This window comes from Artemia sp. Qi Xiang Cuo, chromosome 1 (genome assembly GCF_049724085.1).
Source record: "Artemia sp. Qi Xiang Cuo chromosome 1, ASM4972408v1, whole genome shotgun sequence".
In the NCBI taxonomy this organism is placed as follows: domain Eukaryota; kingdom Metazoa; phylum Arthropoda; class Branchiopoda; order Anostraca; family Artemiidae; genus Artemia; species Artemia sp. Qi Xiang Cuo.
The window spans coordinates 46,637,367-46,662,523 of record NC_142794.1 but is presented as its reverse complement, the minus strand read 5'-3'; the positions used below and the strand labels follow the sequence as shown (position 1 = coordinate 46,662,523).

The 25,157-nt window shown below is 35.3% G+C and overlaps 2 protein-coding genes across 2 annotated transcripts in view; both read right to left on the bottom strand.

Annotated features, from left to right (window-relative positions):
- Positions 1–12,578, bottom strand: part of LOC148956394 (phosphatidylinositol N-acetylglucosaminyltransferase subunit A-like) — a 181,843-nt gene extending 169,265 nt beyond the window's left edge. Inside the window, exon 1 of the mRNA XM_089090666.1 lies at positions 12,530–12,578. Coding sequence (XP_088946792.1) covers positions 12,530–12,546 — 17 coding nt within the window. The 5' untranslated portion in view covers positions 12,547–12,578. The remainder of the gene's footprint in view (positions 1–12,529) is intronic.
- Rad9 (cell cycle checkpoint control protein Rad9) lies at positions 3,719–12,429 on the bottom strand. The gene is made up of 2 exons (XM_089107949.1): positions 12,410–12,429; positions 3,719–4,862 (listed from the first exon to the last, which is right to left on the bottom strand). The coding sequence occupies exon 2, from the start codon at positions 4,854–4,856 to the stop codon at positions 3,780–3,782; it is 1,077 nt and encodes a 358-aa protein (XP_088964075.1). The 5' UTR covers positions 4,857–4,862; positions 12,410–12,429; the 3' UTR covers positions 3,719–3,779.
- Positions 12,579–25,157: the final 12,579 nt, after the last annotated feature.

The following is a 25,157-nucleotide window of genomic DNA, read 5'->3' as shown; positions in this document are numbered from 1 at the left end:
TGAATTTAAAGGAATAGCTTTATGCGGTTTTACGATCATATCTTCTTGCTGAATTGAATTTTTCTGGTGGATCTTGACCATACCATCCTTTGGAATTATTTTGATATAAGTAAAAGTTTCACAACTACTACTACTACTACTACTACTACTAATAACTCACCGCAGCACCAAGCAGCTTGAGGCCAACACAGCTATACACGCTTCTAGTCCATTCTAATCTATTCAAAGCCTTCCTCTTCTAGTACTTCCATGAAGATTCCATTTATTTCAAATTTTTATTTATGACGTCCTCTCACCCCAGACGGAGACGACCTGTTTTCCGGTTAGCCCTAGACGGTTGGTCGAAAAGAACAATCTTCGGCAATCTTTCATCCTTCATCCGCACAACGGGCCCTAACCGCCTCAACGTTTCTTTCATGATAGCCCTAGAGAACGGTATTGAACCGCATTTTTCGTATAGCCTATTGTTTGAAATACGGTCAGTCAGCCGGGTACCCAGAACAATCCTTAAGCAATTTCTCTGAAACATATCTAGCAAATCTTCACCCGCTTTTCGGAGCGTCCATGCTTCAGAGCCATATTTGACCACTGTCATCACTGTAGCTTCTAATTTCTAATCTTGGTTTGCAGACTTATCTTCCTATTCTTCCAGACTTTTTTTAACTGTGAAAAAACACCCCGAGTCTTGGCTATTCTACTTTTAACATCTTTACTGCTCCCACTATCTTCACTAATAATATTACCAAGGTAAGTGAAGCTGCCCACCTAATTAATTTATTAGTTACCGAATGTCACATTTTCATCTTCACTTAGTCTTGGACTTAGTGACTTAGTCTTCCTGACATTAACTTTCAAACCTGTTCTAGCCCCCTGAACTCACAAAACCTCTAAAACTTCATTCATTTTGCTCATACTTTCATCTAGGATGCTTAAATCATCAGCATAATCCAAGTCCAGGAGACTTTTTGCTCCCCATTTGATTCCGTGGTCTCCCATTGCCTTTCCTGTGCTCCTTAAAACAAAGTCCATAAAGATAATCCATATAAAGGGGGATTTCACAACTACGGCAAGGTATATACGCAGGACTTGATCTCGGAGAGAACATGTATTTAAGAGAAGGGCACAAAATCGAAACATGACAAATTATACAGGAATTAGAAGAAATCGGAGGAACAATTGTTGAAACCTCGACATACCAGGGGCAATGTAACTAAATGTCCTTCTCATTCGTATGACCCTGATTAACTGTTCATAAGCCAAATGTAATTTTTTTATATAGACAAACGAGTTATGAAAGAGTATGCAACTAGTAGGGAATTTATACTGTTTTTATGTAAAAAAGAAGCTATGCTATGACAAAACTTGGGAATCTTCATTTTTCTTTTTTTTGTTAAAACAAGTTTTTTTTTCTTTATTTCTTTTATTTACATCATTTTACCAATCTGAAAATATTTTGGGTCTAGTTTTATTCCTGTCGTTTATAAATCCTCATAACACGGGACACTTTCAAAGGTTCTAGGCTAATCCCCCACCCCTACAGACTACTCCAACTGGAAAAATTATATCCGAAAATTGTCCCCTACATGTAAAATCGAGTCCCCAAAGAGAAAGTATAACAAATAAAAAAATAAAGAAAAGAAGACATTTAACAATATTCGAAAATTTTCGAGACTTACTTTTCCTTTGGCTCCTCAATTTTACATGCAGGGAGAATTTTCCGAGGGGAGAGGTGATTGTCAGTGGAGAGGGAATTTTCTGAGTTTTTTTTTTATGGGGGGAAGGGGGGTAATTTTCAAGCGAGAGTTGTCTGCAGGGGTATTTTTAGGTGGGAGGGAATTATTCGAATACTCTTTCAAATGAGAATATTCTATCAACTTTCTATTCTTTGTTTCTGTCTTTTCCTTTGGCTCCTCAATTTTACATGCAGGGAGAATTTTCCGAGGGGAGAGGTGATTGTCAGTGGAGAGGGAGTTTTCTGAGGAGTTTTTTTTATGGGGGGAAGGGGGGTAATTTTCAAGCGAGAGTTGTCTGCAGGGGTATTTTTAGGTGGGAGGGAATTATTCGAATACTCTTTCAAATGAGAATATTCTATCAACTTTCTATTCTTTGTTTCTGTCTTTTGTCATTATTTAAATATAATCAGAAGTAACCAACGGAATCTTTGGGACAATTTTCCCAAGAAATCTCAATTCTCTTAACATTTTTCTTGCATTTATACTAGCTTCTTATTTCGAATTTGCCCCCCTCTCTTCCCTGTTTTGCATATGTACTTCGCTGAAGCCTAGGCATTCCGAAGTTGAAGGGCCTATTTAGATCTTTTTTTATGACTAGATTATTTTATTTTACTGATCCACTGAGTGGTGAGAAAATAAAATAACTTTCGACTTCATACATTAGTTTGAAAAATGAACTGAAGAAAGAACTCGTTGTAGCCCCATGCTTGAAATATTGAGTCTTGCTTTTTAAAGTTATTTGCTTGAGAAAGTCCATAATAGAGTTTAAAATAAATTAACTTATTGAATGGGTAAAGTTTATCCGTGAGTTTTATTAGAAAGCAGAAAAAGCTACTTGGTTGGAATCGGGATCCCTCACGAGTTTTATTAAACAATTGTAGAGTCTCAAAGAAAAGCCCTTGTCATGCAAATGAAAAACCATGTAAATTCCACATTCTATGCCCAAGAGCTAATTGATGAACATTACAAGAAAAGTGAGCATATTGTGGCTTTTTAAATTGAACAATGGTAGCGGGTGCAGTCTTGCATGATTGAAACACTATAAACCCAACACCTTATATTCTTCAAATACCATGACCAAAAGAGCTGCTCGAACCCTACTGATCGTCGTAAAATATTGAAAGAGTCTGGTGTCCCATGTGGCAAAACACGATGGGATATAGATAAACATTCGTTATTTTAACAAAAAAGAATGAAATATATATACAAAATTATGTTTCTGGGCGAAAATTCTCTGAAATATCTTGAGCATCATTTAAATTAACCAAAATTACCTTAGAAAAACATTTGTCTTGAAATAAAAGTAAAGAATGACATAAAAACAAAAAACAGAAATAATCCTGTATATGAGGGGGGGAGGCTGTTACCATTCGAAACACCCTGCTCTTTACGCTAGATTGTGACTTTTTTTTAATACTCCAGGAGCGAATGCTGTAAAACAAAAGCGATGTTCTAAATTCTTTTCTTTTTTTAATATTATTATGGCTCTTCGAGGCTGAGAGGGCAATATATTGCACTCCAACCTGTGTTGCTTATCAAATGCTAGCATAAAGAGGGGTGGGGAGATGAAGTGGTGCTGCTACCTCATATATTATATGGGATGATTTCTGTTCCTTTTAAGTTTTACTATCGCTCTTTACTTTTTATTCGGAAGAACTTGTTTTTATAATTTACTTCAGCAATGTAGCTACCTAAGCAAGTATTATTGATAACCGTAAACAAAGAAGAAAAAAAAGAAAAGTATTCAAGGAATCAGAACTGAGAATCCTGTGGTAGAACTATTTTGGCATTATTTATCACTACTAACCAGTTTAATAGCAGTTATTAAAGGAAAGGTAAACATTATCGCATAGTGGGAAAACTATTCAAACTTCAAGCAATAACTCGTTTCAAAGTAGACAAAAATTCAAATAAATGAATTATTATTGAAGAGAGCATCGTCTGGATTTGCACAGATAAATTATTAGTATATATGTAGTGACATATCAGATCACAGCTGATATTAATAGAAACATACATGGTTTACAAAACGTAAAAGAAAACAAATCAATCTTCATCTGAATCAAGTGCAAGTATCTGTTCATTACTTTGAATCCGCTGCGAAAAGGAGGTCTCAAAACAACGCTTGAAGATCCGTTTCATTTTCTTGACAATGACTGACTGGCTTGGGGGTTCATGTCCATTTTCCATGGGGGCATCTTCAGAATTAGAAACAGATGTTGGGTATCTTTTCCTTTGGGTACGAGGGGTTTTCGCAGAGCTAATATTGATATTAGAAGCATTTAAAGCGTCACGAATAGGCGGTGGCGTTGGCTGAGTAACATTTGTTACATCCAGTGTTGCCAAAACGAAGTCCGCAGTGAATAAAGGTTCATAGTCCACACTTGCTACAATCGGATCACCTGACGTTTCAAATCTTAAGTCGATAGAATAATTGGCTAATTCAGTGAACTGTAGTAGCACTCTGAAATCTTTTAGATTGAAAGTTAAATCCACACTTTGTTTGCAAGTGTAATCAATAAATTCGTCTTTTGAGAGCGAAAGCTCGGTATGAATTGCTTTCCTCTGGTCTTGAATATCATCAACGTAGTTCTTCATTGCTATTTTAGTTGGCTCTAGCACCAAAGTCACTTCATCAATAGTGTTTCTGAAATTCAGCACAGCTTCACTAAAAGTTTTTGAACTGGCTCCAATATGGAATGGCAGTATATTTCTTGAATATGGCAAATCAACTACATCACATTCAACAATATTCAAGTTGTAAGACCTCACAACGCCAAATCTGCATCTCAACTGAATAGCTAATTCACTCATATCACTTGGCATTGTAATTAAACACGTTTCAACAGACTTGTCAATTAAGGAAGTAGAGCGGAAAACAGTCAGCAAAGACTTCGAAGTAAGTTTACATATTTGAGGAAGAGCAATTGTTTTTTGCTCGTAAGAAATGAAAAACTGTTTGGAAAGTTTAAAAACAACAAAAACTGATCTGGATGAATTAACAGTCTTGATGACAAGTTGTTCTTTCTCAGCTTCAAAGTAAATGTAATCACCAAGCTTAGCAAGTGCATGTATAACTCTCACGAATATTCGAACACTTGGCGACGGTAAAGCGCACTTCATTTTGAACTGAAAAGAAAAACATGTCAGCAAAACTGAAGTCAAGAAATGGAGGGCTCAGGATTTGCAACAACTAATTCAAAAAAAGTGTCAAATACCAACAGTTGAAACCGTACCTGAAGAAAGGAAAGGGAGAGAAGCAGGAGAATACCCTTGCATTAGCATATAAGAAACAGAAAGGACTACCCCAAAAATATATAGGCATTCGAACTCTCTTCCTTGACAAAATTTTGAAAGTTTCAAGCAAATCCGCAAAAACATTGACATTTTGCAGATCGACACAGCCAATTTCTTCTTCAAAAGTTTGATGTTCCCAATGAGAAATCTCCTTTTTCCAGCCTACATACCCTGAAAGTTTCAAGCTGACTAGAAAAAACATTTTTTGACCCATTTCTGGGAATCGCAGATTATAGATAGAGCCCATTTTTTTCAAAATGTTTTTTACCCAGTAGGTTGCAAGCAAATTGGAGACAAAAAATTTGGTCAATTTGGGTGTCATGTACGAACAGATTTTCATTTTCAATATTTATTGTCTTCATTGAGATCCCTTCGTCCCTGTCCACATGCTGTGTAAGTTTCAACCAAATCAAGGATAAAAAAAATCTTCATTTTTGGATGTTTTTGGGTCAAGAATTGATACAACCAGTCTTCTTTTTTAGAGGGACAAGAGACCCCCTTTACCCAGCGAATATAAGTTTGTCACGTGCCTCGTAAGTTCCAGTCAATCAGGAACAAACAATTTTTTGCCAAATTTCATGGGTTACCTTCATTAATGTGTGCCTGGCCCTGTAGTTCCAGACCTATCACTCTCTACGCTTTTTCTTATAGAAAACGTTTGTAATTTTTTTTACCATTTATGATAGTGAAAGCTAGGTAAGAACAACCAATGTCAATAGAAAATTAAACCATAAAAAGAGACAATTTTAACAATACTATATATAGTTTTTTTTTAACCAAAGAATTACCTGTAACACACTATATGTCAAAAGGATCTGATTTTATGTTGATTCCAGATCTCAAGAAATTATTGATTCTAAATTTAGCAATAAAAATTAGGAAGATAAGAAAATCTGTACAATTTTTGAACAAAGAAAAAAAATTCCTAAAGAGATGATATCTTGAGGAAAATTGTACCACAAAATCTAACCTGTACCCTAGGACAGAGATTTTAAGTCCCATCAATCTCGAAAGTATACATTTTTTCCTAAAACGACGGTCAGGTATAAAAGTTTGTTTCTTTGTTTTTTTCAAGAGCATTTTTCCTTTCCCTGAAGCTACTCAAATTTGTAAACTTTACATGTTCTTCAGATCAAAATTCGGCAGAGTGGGGAGGGTGGACCAAACAAATTTTGTAGAGTGGAAAAGTTAGGAAAAACAACAAAAAACATTAACTTTTTCCTGTTTGTTTATTGTACGTATCTCACATTATAAGCTAGAATGAAAAATACAGATGACTAGGCTTCGATTCCACATTCTTCTCTTAAGAAAAATAAACTGGGCATTAGGAGAGTATCAATCCCTGTATAACATGTACAGTAGACAAGCACTCTACCATCAGTTCTATTGTTTCATTGTTGCAAGAGGATGACATAAATAACAAATCTAGTATCTGTTCCATCTAGCAATTCAAGGTGATTTTGTTGCAGCAATCACTGAAACCGTGACGCAGGGCTGCAATCCTCCTATATAGATGTTTTGGTCAAGACAAATTGATTTTATGTCATGAAATAGAAGAAATCAGGTCTTTGCTGTGCCTTGATCTCTTTCGTCAATTAAGTTAGACATAAGCAATTTAAGTATATATCCAGACTTCTTCAAACACTCTACTACCTCTGACTGGATGTGAGCACCCAGACAGCAAAGAAATAAAAGGAGGCGACATGAAAATATTACCCATGCTAAAGCACCACTGACAATTCACTTTTGCTACACAGTCTGTCATTTTTTTTTTAAGGCAGAAGAAGAGATTTGTTGTACAAATTTTTCAAAAACAAGACATGCTGAAAATGAATAAAGAGAAGTGAACTTTGAAACTAATTTTAACCAACTGAACAAAGTCAGATTTCAAAGTGGTTTCACAGCAGCATTAAATAGACTTAGGTTTATAATCATAGACAGCACAATAGTGCTGCCTAAGTAAAGAACAATGTTGGCACAATGTACTATTAATTTTTTTTTCTTGGTCTTAAACCACGGCACTTGGTATTGAAGAAGTGGTTGCAGAAACTTCGAAAAGGGCTAATTCGATTGGAAATTGGAGTGACTTGTGCCCTTTTTAATAGTCGAAAGCGATTGGAAGGCAACTAGCACCCCTTCTGCACCTTCTGCATTTTGCCAAACACATCCAATCAAAATTTTGAGATAGCCATTTTGTTCAGTATAGTTGATTTCCGAATAGAAAATATGTTTTTGAGGAGGACACACCCCCACAAACCTCAGGGCAAGGGTTTTCAGTTATGCCTTGGGGGCATATAAGAACAATGTTGGCACAACCTATTACTTTTTTTTTTCCTTTAGACCAGGGCACTTTGTATTGAAGAAGTTGTCGTAGAAACTTTGAAAAGGGCTGATTCAATTGGAAATTGGAATGGCTTGTGCTCTTTTTAATAGTCAAAAGTGATAGGAAGGCAACTAACAACCCTTCTATGCCCACCATTTCCCGAAACACATCTAATCAAAATTTTGAGATAGCCATTTTGTTCACCATAGTTGATTTCCAGATAGAAATTGTGTTTTGAGGAGGACACTCCCCCACAGCCCTCAGGGCAAGGGTTGTAAGTTATGGCCTGGGGGCATATAAGGTTTTCATAGAAAGTATTGTCATAGAAACTCAAAAAAGGCTCATTTGATTGGAAATTCAAAGGGCTAGCGCTTTTTTAATAGTCAAAAGTGATTGGAGGGCAACTAACCCCCCTCTCATGCCTACCTTTTCCCCAAACACAACCAATGAAAATTTTAAGATAGTCAATTTGTTCAACGTAGTTTCAAGTTCTGGAAAGTAGATCTTTGAGGATGACAACCCCCCACAGCCCATAGGGCAAGGGTTGTAAGTTATGCCCTGGGGGCATATAAGGTTTTTATAGAACTCGTTGTCACAAAAACTTCAAAAAGGGCTGATTTGATTGGAAATTGAAATGGCTAGTGCTCTTTTCAATAGTCAAAAGTGATTGGAAGGCAACAAACACCCCTTCCATGCCCACCATTTCCCCAAACACATACAATCAAAACTTTGAGATAGTCATTTTGTTCAATGTAGTTGAAAGTTCTAAAAATTAGGTCTTGAGGATTACAACCCCCCCCCTACAGCCCTCAGGGCACAGGTTGTAAGATATGCCCTCGGGGCATATAAGGGTTTTTTATACAAATTGTTGTTATAGAAACTTCAAAAAAGGCTCATTCGAGTGGAAATTTAAATAACTAGTGCCCTTTTTAATAGTCGAAACGGATTAAAAGGCAGTAATTGCCCCTTCAACGCGTACCACGTATCTAGACACTTCAAACCAAAATTTCAAAGTAGCCATTTTATTCAAAGCAGTCGAAAGGTTCAGAAATTATATCTAAGAGGATGACACTTCCCCCACAGCCCTCAGGGTAAGGGTTTAAGTTATGCCCTGGGGGCATATAAGTTTTTTATTGAAAGCTTTGTCTTAGAAACTTGAAGAAGAGCTCATTTGATTGGAAATTCAAAGGGCTAGGGCCCTTTTTAATAGGCCTAGTCAAAAGTGATTTGAGGGCAACTATCCCCCCTCTCACACCCACCTTTTCCCCAAACACTTCCAATCAAAATTTTTAGATAGCCATTTTGTTCAATGTAGTTGAAAGTTCTAAAAATTAGGTCTTTGAGGATGACAACCCCCCCCAAAGCCCTCAGGGCAAGGCTTGTAAGTTATGCCCTGGGCATATAAGGTTTTTTATAGAAATTGTTGTCATAGAAACTTCGAAAAGGGCTCATTTGATTGGATATCGAAATGGTTAGTGCCCTTTTTAATAGTCGAAAGTGATTGTAAGGCAATTAACAATCCTTCCACGCCCATCATTTCTCAAAACACATCCAATCAAAATTTTGAGATAGCCATTTTGTTCAAAGTAGTTGAAAGGTCCGGAAATTATATCTGAGAGGATGACACTCCCCACACATCCCTCAGGGTAAGGGTTTTAAGTTATGTCCTGGGGTCATATAAGGTTTTCATTGATAAGTTTGTCTTAGAAACTTGAAGAAGAGCTCATTTGATTGAAAATTCAAAGGGCTAGGACCCTTTTTAATAGTTGAAAGTGATTTGAGGGCAACTATTCCCCTTCTCACAAACCACCTTTTCCCCAAACACATCCAATCAAAAATTTTAGATAGCCATTTTGTTTGACGTAGTTAAAAGTTTTAGAAATTAGGTATTTGAGGATGATAACCCCCTCTGAGCTCTCAGGGCAATGGTTGTAAGTTATGTCCTGGGGGTATATAAAATTTTTACAGATAGTGATGTTGTCGAAACTTCAAAAATCTTGAGATAGCAATTTTCTTCAACATAGTTGAAAGTTCTGGAAATTAGGTCTTTGAGGATGACAACCCCCCCTCTCCCCAGCCCTCAGGTCAAGGGTTGTGTTATTCCCTGGGGGCATATAAGGTTTTTATTGAAACCGTTGTTGTAGAAGCTTCAAAAGGGCTCATTCAATTAGAAATTGAAAGGGCTAGTGCCTTTTTTAATAGTTGAAAGAGATTGGAGAGCAACTAACACCCCTTTCACACCCACCATTTCCCCAAACACATCTAATCAAAACTTTGAGATACCCATTATGTTTAACATAGTTGGAAGTTCTGGAAATTAGGTCTTTGAGCATGACAACCCACCTCACAGCCCTCAGGGGAAGGGTTGTAATTTATACCCTGGGGGAATATAAGGTGTTTATAGAAAGCATTGTTGTAGAAACTCAAAAAGGGTTCATTCAACTGGAAATTGAAAGGGCTAGTGCCCCTTTTAATAGTCAAAAATGATGAGAACGCTTGACATTTTTATAGTAAAGATTGATGTGGATACAATGTCTTATTATTTTTTTTTTTTTTTTTTGTTTAGACCAGGGCACTTCATATCAAAGGAGTTGTCTTAGGAACTTCAAAAAGGGCTCATTTAATTGCATTTCCAAAAACTAAAGCAAATGAAAAAGAGACTAAAAACTCAAAACTAAGGAAAAACATTTATTTAAGAATACTAAGCCTTAGAAATAAGAAAAGGACAGACAAAATAGCTTGATTATACCTTCCCAGGTTACAATTTGGTCCTGGAATAAGAAAACAGTAGACAAAGTAGATTGGCTTTACATTCCCAGGGTTTATTTTTTGGTCATGGATTCATTCCTGAAAATTTTATTCACTAAACTCCATAGCTTTTCAAAATAGCAAGATGCCTATAAGCAAGAATTGGTATCAGTGTACAGCTAGGGCTTATGAGACAGAAGCACTGTAAAATCTGAATAAAACTTTAAAAAACCCTAAAATAATTGCTTATATCATTCCTAAAAGCGCTTCACTTTACTCCCAACCTCCCTAATATTCAAATATATAGCCTAAACTGTATAGTTTCCATGCATTTTCTGTTTCTTGATTTTGTCACCATTGATTAAATTACAGGTATTAAGTTGGGATAAAAGAGTGATACGTTGTAAAATTCCACAATGACAAAGGTAAAAGGATGGGTAGGAGAAAGCAACCTTTGTGGAGTGCAGCTTTGGCAAAATTCTAGAATTGGTATTACCTTAAATTGCATTGTCCAGCAAAATAAGGAAAAATCCTGTAGAGTTGCTGGTCAGTGATGATGGGGAGCCATTGGTTTGGTGGTGCTCCACTCTGTTTTCCATGGTCAGGGGGGCCAATTCTTATCAACAGATGATTGGTAGACCAATCATCATTCTTATATGCTCTTGAATGCATTGACATAGGAGCAGTGACAGCTGCATTGGGAATACTGTTCCAGGGGGCCACTACTCTATTGGAGAAATAGTGGTTGCAGAGTCTACTGTGAGCTCTCTTCTGGAGCAGCTTCTTACCATGTCCTCTTGTCCTGGATGACTTGTCAAGTTGGAAAGGCTTCTGAGAAGAAGAATCAGCATGCAGTAGCTTGTAAGTCATGATGACATAATCCCTCTGTTGCCTGTAGACAGGTGTTGGGAGATGTAGTTTTTTCAGGCATAATGGATAGTCAAGGTTCTTTCATCCATCAACAGCTTTGGTTGCACACCTTTGAGCAGACTGTATTTTCTGTTGGTCACCCTTATTCAGGTGTGTATTAGCTTAGAACTGGGGCTATTGAGAAGGAAACTTATTAAGAAAACAAATCTTATTTTTTAATATGCAGGAACAATGTAGTTGACATATTTAGATAGTAATTCTGCTATACTTTTAGGATTATAATATCATCCTGAGTTGAAATATAAAATACATTTGTGTCAGAAATGAACTTTACATCTCCTCCCTAATGTGCAAAAAATAAACCCTGAATTATATAGCCTATAGTCTATGGATTGAATTTTCTATTATTTTGATGAACAGCTAAATCAAATTGAAGAAAAGATTAATTTGTGGAGAATTCAGTTTATATATCCACCACAGAATATATAAGTGCCCATTAGGGGGTGGGGATTAAGTTCAATTTCAACACAAATGAAAGTCTATTTTGGACTTAGGATGAAATTTTGATCATAAAGGCATGTCTTTCTCTTAGCTATCTCACTATTAAATTAGTCTAAGCAGAAAATTTACGAATTTTTCTGCATAGACTAACATGAAGTAAGAATTGTTTTCTTAATAGCCTATTAGTAAGAAGTCCCTTCTCAATAGCCAAAATTCTAGGCTAATACCCTATAATTTGATAAATTTTTACCAAACCATATTATTCAGTTATGAATAAAGTGAATATACCAATTGATGCCTTTTGTTTATGCTCTTTACAAATATAATAATAATTTTTGTTGTAAATGAATTTTTGCCCCCACTCCTATATATACCAAATCCATAGGCGCCCATAAGCTGAATTCCAGGGGGGGGGCAAACCTCATCTAATTGGCACTTTTAATGCTATATAATAGAAATCTCAGAACAAAAATATAAAAATAAGGCAGCATCATTCAGCCAGGGGGGGCAGGAGCCCCCTCCTGCCCCCTCCCATATGGGTGCCCATGACCAAATCAGGGTATATATTTGCACATTGGGGGGGGGGGGGAATTTAAACTTACACCTCTCATTTATATCAGAAGTAAAATTTACCCCAACCCCCCTAATGTGCAAACATATATACCCTGAATTGTATAAAGAGGGGTGGGGGTAAAATTCATTTCCGACAAAAATGATTATTATATTCGTAAAGAACATAGGCTAAAAAAAGGCATCGAGTGGTATATTCACTTTATTTATAACTCAATAATATGATTTGGTAAAAATTTACCAATAATTTTATCGAAGTTTCATTTCACAAGGTTCTCTCACCCAACACAAAATATAACAAATTCATAGAAGCTGGTGTTCTACAGGGAGGAATGTAGGCCTAAGAACCCTTACAGAACCTAATTACTATAAGATTTATTCCTGAAAGTTTCGATCAGCACAAACAAAAAATCTCTTGTAATATCAAAAAGCTCCTTCTCTCTAGTATTACTAGGTGTCCACTATACTTTAGGGAGAAATTACCTACCAGATTTTGTAGCTCATTTGGAAGATGTTTTAAAATTCTTGCGCTAAATAGCCGATGAAACATGGCTCATAAAAAGTACAAAATTTTGGCTCAAAAATTACTTTTTGTTCTCCCAGATCTAAAAAGTGCTTTTGCCCCGACCTCTTTTTTTCTACGTCATAGCAACACTTTTTTATTTTAAAAATAAAGGCTAAATTTAAAGCTAAAATTGGGGCTATTGAGAGGGAAACATGTTAAGAAAACAATTCTTACTTTATGATATCAATGCATAAAGGAATATGCAAAATAATTGTACTTAACACATTTTAAATAAGATTCCACTATACTTTATCCCCTAATAATATGCAAATTTACAGCCCAAATTATATATTTCCCACTCATTTTGTTACGTGTCACTCTTTTTCTTAGCCCGTGTACTCAAAAATTGAATCGACGCTGACGAAATCAAGAAACGAAAAAGAGATGAGAAATATTCAATTTGGGTTATATATTTGCTAATTAGGGGAGGAGAGGGGTAACTTATAGTATAATTATAGGCAAAATTTGTCAACCGTGATTATTCTGCACGTTACGAAGTAAGAATTGTTTCTTTCTCAACATTCTGAGCTTTTATCCAAAATTTTAATAATTATTGCTTACTTTCTCTTATTGCTCTTGTATCTGTACAGGAAAAAAGTAAAACATTAATTGTTAATCAGGTAAAATCGAAGGAGAAGGGGATATTAAAACAAGTAGCCTCCGAATTCCCTTCTAATATTTAAAGTGCTCCGTATCATTATAAATTTTTGATGTTGCGTCTCGGTCGGTGATGCACGAAAATGAAGATGGTCAAAGATTTTTTTACGACGATCCAATCGATGATATTTTTCAGATTTTAAGGAGAGGGAAATTTTACCCTCCCCCCCCCAACCCCTAATTGGAACCCCTACGTGCCTGGTCGTAGTTCTAGAAGTTTTTAATTTGATCAAATACCATCAAAGGTTGATGAAGAAACATCAGCAAAACTTTTTCTTTTAATTTAGATTTTGGATAACTAATGAAAACTGGCTGGTTTTCAAGGAGAACAACGAAATTGGTATTAAAGTCTCTAACTTCCAAAATCTGATACAAACAAAATACATAGATTCCTTACCAGAGGAAAAATTAAAACATGTTCTAATGACAAACCGCACATAACCAACCAATTGAAAAAGCTAATTAGATTTAAAATTAATCTACTTAAGAATAATAAAAACATCCGAAGTAAACTCACTGCGTAAGCACTTAAAAAAAGAAATTCGTACATCTGCTTTTTCATATTACAATATAGTCAAAGATTTGTTTTCTATTAGGCCAAAACAATGGTATAATAAAATGAAAAAAAAAATTGTGGAAAAACGCATAATATATAGATTTTTATTTCAAAGAAAAGCCCTCAGTTACAGTCAATGATCTGAACAAGTTTCTTTCCTTCATAGTTCAGAGCCTCCCTCCCCTCTCTTTTGACACTCCTTGCGATTTACTTTGCCCTCAGATATGGAGACAAAAAATTAAAAACATTAAAAAGTGCATTACTTGTCTGCTAGACATCCCGATTGCATTAGTTAAAACCTTTGCTGGCCATCTTTCAAAACCTTTATCCTTAATTTTTAATGAAATTACCGCTACTAGTAAATTCTCAAATGGTTGGAAATTAGGTTTTATTACTTCCGTAAAAAAGAAGTTTATAAGCCATATTTTTATGGGATCTAGCCCATTACTCTTACTCCAGTTTTTTCCAAGTTATACAAAAGCTTTTAGACAAGTGGTTGAAACTAAAGATAATCCCAAATGTTGAACTAAGAAAATTCGGAAACTTACGCTCTACATCTACCACCCACTATCTAGTTCATCTTACGGATGCAATATGTAACACAGTTGAAAAACCCATGAACCTGGTTCAATGTTTTAGCAGTGGACTTGCAAAAAAGTTTTTATCTAATTAACCACAATACATGGATATAACAACTATCGACTTAAAAGTTTACCCCTATTTAATTAGAATAATTGACATACTCAATCAGTGAATCCCCCCCCCTCACTCCTTTTTACCTTATAATTTTAATGTTCATTTTGTAAGTTTCGAGCTTTCTATTCTTAGCTCGCATAACTAAATTGTTTCTGTTTAATTATTCTATTATCTTTTTAATTTCATGAGTTTTCATTGTTTTGACATTTATTGCTTCAGCATTGACCTTTCAATTTTATGAGTTTCAATTGTTTTTGACATTTTTACGCATTTGACATTGACCCTTTTATAATTTTCTCGTTGTTTGTTTTTGGTTCTTTTTTGTTTATTGACGCCAAAGTGCGAATTCGGCCCATTTGAGCTTGTGATAGCCGTTTCTCAGTTATAATTGTTTTTATTATCTTAAAACACTTGTTATTGAAGTTTAATTTGTTTTCGTGTTTAATACCATGTACGGGGTTGCCATAAATATGAAAAGTGCTACCGATCCTCAAACCCAATTCAATAGCTCAATGTTTAATATTTGCAGAATAATGTTTCGAGAAAAAAAAAACTTATTTGATGTACGAACATTTTTCGTATTTGCATTTTGTAATAAAAGATAATGCTCCATAAAGAAACTATTCTCTGCAATCCGAGGAGAGCTGCGGCCCCTCAGAACCCATATTGTACAGTTGCCCGTATGCTCATATATATATATATATATATATATATATATATATATATATATATATATATATATATATATATATATATGTATACCTATAGCTCATATATAATTTATAATTGGCACCAGTTTCAGAGAGTTTCATATATATATATATATATATATATATATATATATATATATATATATATATATATATATATATATATATATATATATATATATATATATATATATATATACCTATAGCTCATATATAATTTATAATTCTTATAGATGATTATTCCTTAGAACAAGGAGAAAAATTTCTTCAACCACCTGAAATATAAAACGTATTAAGACCAAAAACCAGGACCATCAAGCAAGGCAAGGCAATCCGAGCAGCAAAAGCAAAGGGTGTTGAAAAAAAGTCTGAAGTAATAAAAACCCAAAATGAAGAACATAGAAATATGCGGTTAGAAGACTTACAACAACAAGGATTACAAAGAATCAAAAAGAAAGTGACGAACCAAGACATATGCGGAGAGAAGATAAGCGATAGCGAAAATGTGAACAAACACTGAGTTGAGACTCCAGAAGGAGTTGTTAGTCCCTGGCCTATATTGATGAAACCCGTTGCTTTTCTTAAACCCCATTTACTCTCTAGAATAATACTTAAATAGAACATTAGAACATTAAAAGACAACTACTGCATTCATTGATAAATTTGGATATTTAAAACTAGACTTGTTAGCAGTAATGTTTAGTCATGGCCTTGAGTTTCAGGCCGCGAAGACACCTAAATTAAAGTTTCAGGATTAAGGGAACTTCAACCGGAAACAAATGTGGTTGCATTGACTCTTGACGGTCTTTTTTATACTTTAACAACAAGTTACGCTCTTTTAATCAATGAGCTCAAAATACATTTAGTTTAACAAAAAACAGTTAAAACAACATAAAACAGTAAGATTCTTATAATAAGATGGTGGGTCAATAATTGTCTGTATCTTGGACTGTATCAGGATGACTCCAGACTTTCAGTATTCAGAGGACGATGGTTGCAGTAGTAGCTGCATCATAGTTGCAGCACTAGAATCAGCTGCTTAAACAACGAACTCCATTCTATAGTAACCGAAAATTTAAAAACGGGTTTTGGCAATACTGTTATTAGAGGAAGAATCACCAATTGAAGCTGATTCAGAAATGAAAACTGTTATTTCGGCCAATCTTAAAAATTAAATTTTATTGCGAAAACAAAAATATGAAAATTTCGAAACATAGCCTGAAACTCTCTGAAACTGGTGCCAGATCAAAATGAAAACGGATTGGAATCACCATAGTTGAAAACTCCCTATAGAATAATTACTGACCTCCATTTCAAGAAACCAGAAAAATCACTTTTTCGGTTGGGAAGCAGTGATGTATCTTTTCTTTCTTCCTAAGGGGGATTCGTACTGCATAAATGGTAATAGAAAGAGTAATCATTTGAAAAAGAATCACCATATCTAGTGCTTTTTTTCAGGGTCTCACCGTCAGATGTAATATAATAAAAATAAGCCCAAGCCCAGAGTAACCAAAAAATCACTCCCTAAGCTAGAAAGTTCTGTTTGGATGCGAGTTTTTTATTTTCTTGTAAACATAACCGTAAATCTGAATATATTTAACTAGTACCTTCAAGGCAAAGATAAAAGATACTGGTAGAAACATTTAAGATATGGTCTCATTCACAAAAAAGCTGGAGCTGTTGAGAATTCGTTGCTCAGGGTGAATTCAAGCACTTTAATTGTTTGAAGCAGACCCTTGACAAACAATGACCTTCACAGCCTCAATGTAACAACAAAGAATTTATTGTATTTATTTCTGACTTGAAAAATCAACTCAATCAACGCCTTGAAAACTTTAAAATAATTTGAATTGTAGCATGGTTCGTCACATCTCATTTTGTGAAGACTGATACTAAAGAATTCTCTATTAGTGTTATGGAACATTTTGAAGAAGACAACATTACAGTGGATATGGAACTGATTGATTTTAAAAGTGACGTTTCATTAAAATTACACACTTCAAGCAATGAAAATATTTGATCTCTTAAGGCTTTTCCGGAATTTGAGTACCCCGTTAACTTTAATATTCAAAAAGATTACGATATCAGGCCAGTACCCAAAACATTGGAAGAATGGTTTCATAGCCCCTATCCCCAAATAGGAAGCCACCTGTGATTTCACTGGTGTGTGTCGTATTACGATGGATCCTATTTTCAGCAAAGTATATGAAAGTTTCATCGTTGGTTGTCAGAAAACTTTTATTCTGGATAAAATTGACCTCAACAACTTGAGAGTATTCCCAAAAGTTCGACGAGCTGTTATTTCGTAAGTTTACTTGATAAATTTTAAAGCACCTTGATGAAGTAGAGCGATGGGTCAACTTCATTGCGACTGACTTAAAGAGAGCATTCAACTTGATCTGCGAAAGAGCCCTTATCCGCAAGATACTAAACAATTTTAATGTTGATGCATATTTGGTAAGAACAGTTGATAATTTTTTTCAGGTAGAGGTAAAAAAAAACCTAAGTACAAACTAGACTATTCTGATACCAGACAATCTACCATGGAATTTCCCAGGGAACCTTTTCAGGCCTTCTACTTTTTTTGGTTGTGGTAAATGGGTTGGTAAATGATGAGTCGGATTGCTTGTAGTTCTTTGATGATTTTTTAGTGCTGAAGCTGGGTAAAAAGAACGTTTCAAGCGAGGCAGTTACAAATAAGGTGAGTTAGTCATGGCAAGCAGAGGAGGACAGAATGGTCGTCGAACGAAAAATCATTCGTATTAACTTTTTGTTTTCTAAGGGATAACTCATCTCTTGCTCACAGAATGTTTCGGGACGCAACACCACAAACATCAAATTTCTAGGAGTATTTCTCATAGAGGACCTGAGGTGAAAAAATGGACACAGGAGATGATTAAATGGACAAACTTGGGTATACTATCTTTAAAACTCTTTGTTCGTCATTGTTTTCCATCTCCCCGCCCCTTCCGTATTTTATTTACGTTTATCCCCCCGGTGGTAGAATACGCCTTTTCCTCTTTGGACTTATGGCTTGACTTCAGATCAGAACGACTCCCTGGAAAGGATCCAATACGAGCTCTTCTGGTAGTTTCTAAATCCTCCAAAGTCCCTTATTTCTGTCTTTCAAAACAATTCTCCCTTAAAACTTTCGGCACGCCGAGGTGAATAATTAGTTTGAGTTTGACTTCAGTATTTTGGTAAATCCACTGCTTTGTGAAATACTCCCCCCTGAACATCTCCCTTCATGCCAGTTACTCCCACTACAAGTAGCTGAACTGGTACCTAAAATTCGGCCGGTAACGCCATGACATATTCGTTATGCATTGTTTTATTCCCTCGTTCGTCAAGGCTTTTAATGCTACACTCCCTCAAAAAGCATAAAACAAATTACAAATCGACAACCAAAAAGGAATAATAAACTAAAACATATAATATATAATATATATATATATATATAATATATATATATATATATATATATATATATATATATATATATATATATATATATATATATATATATATATATATATATATATATATATATATATATATATATATATATATATATATATATATATATATATATATATATATATATATATATATATATATATATATATATATATATATATATATATATATATATATATATATATATATATATTGGAGGATTATGTGCGGTGGTCACTACTTTTAAAGGCAAAATGGCGCAAAGAGTTGCTATGCCACTTACTGGAGGGGGAAGATCCTTCTTCGGCCCCAAAGTAAGCGAAATTTCCATGATTACTCCAACGGTTCCGTATACAAACATGATCGGATGGTCTATGGCTACATTTAAAGCCAAAGTTTACCGATAAGGTTTTCTAACTATCTCTTTTAGATTCGACCTAAGCTGAAAAGTTAAAAGAGTACATAGTAAAAAAAAAGCTTACTGTAATCACTCCACGTTGTATAAAAGAACTAACTAAAAAATGGACTTTTCCTCCCAGCCCGCTAGCCGCGTGCTGCGGCAGGGGTTACTGGGGTGGTAATGAATCTTTCCAGCCAGTCCTTGGACTTACTAATTTACTGGCCGACCTTCCTAATTGTGTAATTCTTTCCCTCGTGGTCTATCAAGCAAGCACGCAGTTAAAAGGACCCAAAATGGCGTCAAAAAATAATAGGAAAATTAATATTTATTACTTAAGGAAGGAAAATAATTAAGGGGCCAAAAGAAATGAATCGGGGAGGGACATTTATCTGAAAAAACTGGGACCAAGGGTTTCAACATCTCCCCCCTAAGATAAATGGCCCGTATCTCCGGTTGATTGGCTGGAAACTCAGACATAAAATCAAATCAAAATAAACATTAAATTTTTCTTCCTCTTGCTCCGGTCTTCCTCTTTACTTTCTTCTTATAGCTCCTGCCGTGCGAGGGTTTCTGCCTTGCCGAGTAGTGTGGGTTACTATGAAGTTTTCCTCGTTTTTCAGTAGCCTTTCTTCCTCCTCCGTTGGAAATAATTGCAGGATGTCGTCCTCGGGAATCGTAGAAGTTCATTGTGCGCAGCACAAATTAAAAACACAAATTTTCTTGCTCTCACGAATTTACATTTGAGAGGAGCAGAGAATCAGTTTCTGGCACATGTGATGATGCCAGCCATCGTGAAAAATTTGGCTGCACTAGCCTCTTAATTTCCATCTTTGGAAACAACCCCAAATCTCGATAAAAACGTAAATTGCCCCTTGGCATAATTTCAAATAATTTAAGGCCGAAAATGCACAGGCCTGTGAAGACGATAAGGGTTCAGGAAAATGAAGTAAAAATCTGAGCGAACCATGAATCGCATTTTTCTGGTTTCCCTCCCCTGGGATAATTAACTGAAGAATATACGTTGATGCTAATTGAAAACGAAATTTGGATACATCTTCCACTGAATACAATTTGCCGCAAATAATTGTCGATTCCCATAAAGAATAAAAGCTATGAATAGGGTTGCTGGATAAAAGTTTGAGTGAAGTATGAAGTGACTGGGAGAGAGTATCCCCCAAGAACTCCAGATCAGAAAGGCAAGATCTCGGTAAAGGGATCACAACTTGTCCGCCAGTTGTGCATTGAGGAAAATGGCTACCTTTTGCGACTTCCCGCAGGGGATCGTCCCCAAGGGACTCCTCCCCCTCATAGAGGAACAAACCCTCTTTTGAGCTAATTAGACCAATATTAGATTCCTTTCCAAGTTTTTTCAATCCGAATTGACATTCAATTTTTCCCAACTTTCCCTCAACCCGTTGTAGGTCATCCATCTCTCTTTTGTAACCATCTTCTTTTATTCCCCACGGGTTTTTGACCTCTTTTTCCCCCTTATTATCCATGTTTTCAAGGCACAGCCCATCCAACATTTTTTTGTTTTTCGCCACTGCAGGCTGAATCTCCAAATTTTGTCTCTTCTTTGCATTCCTCTTTTCGTCTCTACTTTTCTCCATTGTCATTCGCGCAAAATAATAAATCATCGTTAAATCTGGTTTGGACTCCAGTGTCCACCATCTTTGACTGCATCACTTCATTGTAGCTCCGTTTAATATCTCTTTTCTCTCTCTTAGTTTTCTTTTGTTTTGTAGTAGCATTAAATAAATCGCCATGAAATCTGAATTGGACTTGATTGTCCATCCTTGACTGCATTTCTTCATTGTATCCCGTTTAATATTTTTTTTTCTCTTTTAGTTTTCTTTATTCTTACCGCAGAAACAATTATTTCGTCATCAAATGGGAACTGAACTCCGACATTTGGTTTTTCATATCCTACCAAAATTTCTCGAATTTTCCGAGGAAAAGCGCGTACAATAAATTTTGTCTCATTTCTCTCTGGTACACTCTGCGTTTAATTTTGGTCTATGCTTATTAACGTCTCATATTCATTAAAACTATTCTCAAGTTTTCTATTATTGGCAAGTTTATGAGAAAAATCAATTTCGCGTGTCTTTTTTTCAATATAATTTAGTCTTATTATCTCTGCATCCCATTATTGTGGATTATTAGAATTTTGAACACGCGTATAATATATTTCGTTTTTGCAATAGGGTGACACAGCCTCTTCATCTGTTTCAAGGGCCGGTCCACCTTCTTCCCTTGTCAATGAAGTAGCACATTCTTCCGTCGCAGTGTCATTTTGTGATTTGTCATCTGTTAATGAAGTCACTTCTAACAACAGGAGATTTACGATATCCCCAAAGTCTCCTCCCACTAAAACATCCACTTTTAGCGTAGGTACTGAGCCTACTTTTATCGTTTTCTCTGAACCGTACCGTCCTTCTTTGTAATTTATATTCTTACCCAACCAGACGAGTATGGGTATGTGTCTCAATAATAAGATAATGTTAAAATCTTATTTTTCTGGTCTATCTCCGTTCTATTTATTAAGCCAGTTCACACATAGGTTTGGTCACTGCAGAAATGAATTACTATTACGACTAATTCCCCGTTCAAATTTCCATATATTTTATGTGACTCTGTAATTGTGTAATTTTTTTCCTTGTTATAGTTCAGGGTCCAGGCTGTCGTTTTATGTGGTTTTTGGTCTTATTAACTGGGGCAGTGTCTTGTATAATCCCCCGTATTAACATAGTTATAGCAAGTTAGTTCTCCTTGCACTGTGTTGTAGTGCCTATTTTGGTTATATTCTCTATATTGAAATTTGTCTGTCTCCTTAAATTCCTCTCTTATTTCGGTCCACCTATTTGCAATTTCTGTCATTTCTTCGCATGTTTTTGGTTTTTTTTCTTTCAAATATATTTTCAATCCTCTGTGGGTATTTTCTAAAAATTGTTCCACTACTGTTTTATTTACCACTTTCGTCAATTTTCCTTCTATCTCTTCCGGGTCTTCATACATTCTATAATTTTCTAACTCTAGCCATTTTAAACACATATCTTTCAATTTGTACCCGAATTCTTTTTTACATGTTTCGTTGTCTCGTTTTCTTTCGCTTCTAAACCTTCTTTGAAAGTGCTCGGGGGAGAGTTGAAATTTTTCAAAAATGGCTTGTTTTAGTCTTTCAAAAAACCCTGAAGTCCTCCATTGTTAATACTTTATATGCAATTTGTGCTTTGTAGTTAAGGAGGGGCTGTATTCTTGTCACCCAATTTTCTCTCGGTAATCCGCTTAAGTCTGCCGTTTTTTCAAAATAGTATGTGTATAAATGTATATCTTCATTTTTTTTCATTGGTTGAAGGTTTACTGCCTGTATTATCTCTATTGTGGACGATTTTTGAGGCTTTTGGTAATTTATCCCGGTAATCATTTCCATTATGCATTTTCTTTCCTCTCTGTCTGCCTCTTCTTTTTTTTCCCTGGCTATCCTATCAGCCTCTTCATTTTTTTCTCTGGCTGTCCTATCAGCCTCTTCCTTTTTTTCTCAGGCTATCCTATAAGCCTTTTCCTTTTTTTCTCTGGCTTTCCTATCAGCCTCTTCCTTTTTTTCTCTGGCTATATCTCTGTCTCTCATGAAATTTAATATTTGTTGCGTTGTATCTACTCCTTCGCGAGCTCCTACTGGAAATTGAGCTTCTACTACTCCTGCTACTTGGCCTACTCTGAATCTCACTGTCTTTATATTCTCTTAATTCGTTTTCTGACTCTGTTCGTTCTTTATCCGTATTTTCTTTTACTCCTAACTCCCCTTCATTTGGCAAAGCCTCTGAGGGGTTAGTTTGTTTTGTTTTTTCACCTATCCTTCCTATGTTTTTTTCGTACCCCCTCATTTTACCGCGTATACTTCTTTCCGTTTATATTATCTCTTATTCAATCAGTCAATCTTGGTAAACTCAAAACTGTCACGCAAAAATTATGGTACGCAATTACTATTGTGAATTATCAGCTCCGTGTACTGAGATTGAACAATTTTCAAATAACCGGAATTTCTAGACTTCATTAGGGAATAAAAGATTCTTTCACAGCAAGCAGTTTTACGCGAGTGAATTATTTCTCCGAAAAACAAATTAACAGGGGTTGGACAAGAAAATAATCAAAAAACCGCGCGAATACTCCACTAGTGAATTAGCTGGACTAAACTCAAACAGGGGAACTACACTGTAAAACAAATCACGTATCCCTCCTGGACACTAGTATTCCAAATATAATATCCTCCTGGGCAGATTGTTCAATAGGAAAGGTGCCTCCCACCATCCTTGTCCAATATGCACTCAAACTGACGAATTCTCCTAATTTGCCGTCCTCAATATTCTTATAACCTTCGTCAGTGAAGATTATCTCTAAGTCTGCCAATTCACTTAAATAATAGCCCAACTTTCAACGTTTTCTTATCCGTATTTAAACCCCGTATTACTTTTACATACGGAGTTTCCCCCAATGTAGACTCGACTCAATAATTTCATGCTGTTATTTTTTAGTTTTGTCTAATAAGCCACACAGCCCATTATAGACTTTCATAATTCTATTAATTAAATGCGTAATTTTGTCTTTTTATATGTCACCACAATAGGCTACTAACTAGGCCAAATTAATCGTCTCTTCGAAAGCGTGGAATTCTTATATTATCATATTTACTGATAGGACCTTAACTTGCTGTCACCACTTATTGGAGGTTTGTTGAGTGAGGTCACCACTTTTACAGGCAAAAACAGCGCAAAGAGTTGCTATACCACTTACTAGAGGGAGAAGACCCCTCTTTGGCCTCAAATTGGTGGGATTTCCACGGTTACTCCAACGGTTCCGTATACAAACGTGATCGGATGGTCTATGGCCACATTTAAAGCCAAAGTTTACCGATAAGGTTTTCTAACTAACTCTTTTAGATTCGACCTAAGCTGAAAAGTTAAAAGAGTACATAGTAAAAAAAAAAGCTTACTGTAATCGCTCCACGTTGTATAAAAGAACTAACTAAAAATGGACTTTTCCTCCCAGCCCGCTAGCCGCGTGCTGCGGCGGGGGTTACTAGGGTGGTAATGAATCTTTCCAGCCAATCCTTGGACTTACTAATCTACTGGCCGACCTCCCTAATTGCGCAATTCTTTCCCTCGTGGTCTATTAAGCACGTACGGAGTTAAGAGGACCCAAAATGGCGTCAAAAAATAAAAGGAAAATTAATATTTATTACTTAAGGAAGGAAAATAATTAAGGGGCCAAAAGAAATGAATCTGGGAGGGACATATATATGATATATATACTATAGGGTATCCAATATATATATATATATATATATATATATATATATATATATATATATATATATATATATATATATATATATATACTACAACTACTAACAACTCACCACAGCACCAAGCCGCCTGAGGCCAAGACAGCTACGCACTCTCCTCCTCCACTCCAATCTATTCAAGTGTATATTCGAATAGTGTATATACTCCAATACATATAGTGTATATATATATATATATATATATTATATATATATATATATATATATATATATATATATATATATATATATATATATATATATATATATATATATATATATATATATATATATATATATATATATATATATATATATATATATATATATATATATATATGTATATATATATATATATATATGTGTGTGTGTGTGTGTGTGTGTGTGTGTGTGTGTGTGTGTGTGTGTGTGTGTGTGTGTGTGTGTGTGTGTGTGTGTGTGTGTGTGTGTGTGTGTGTGTGTGTGTGTGTGTGTGTGTGTGTGTGTGTATATATATATATATATATATATATATATATATATGTACGATACTACTATCCAAAACCACAGATTATTGTGAAATCTAATTAAGTTGCCTAATTAGGCTAAAACTATTAGGTTGCCCTTTTGTGGTATAAAGTTTTGTGGCAAATTTCAAATAGTCCCGCCCCTTCGTGGATCCCTCTTCCACTATTTATGAAATTCCGGCTATTTCTCTGTTGCAGTGTTGATTAGAAGTTAGCAATAGAAATTTG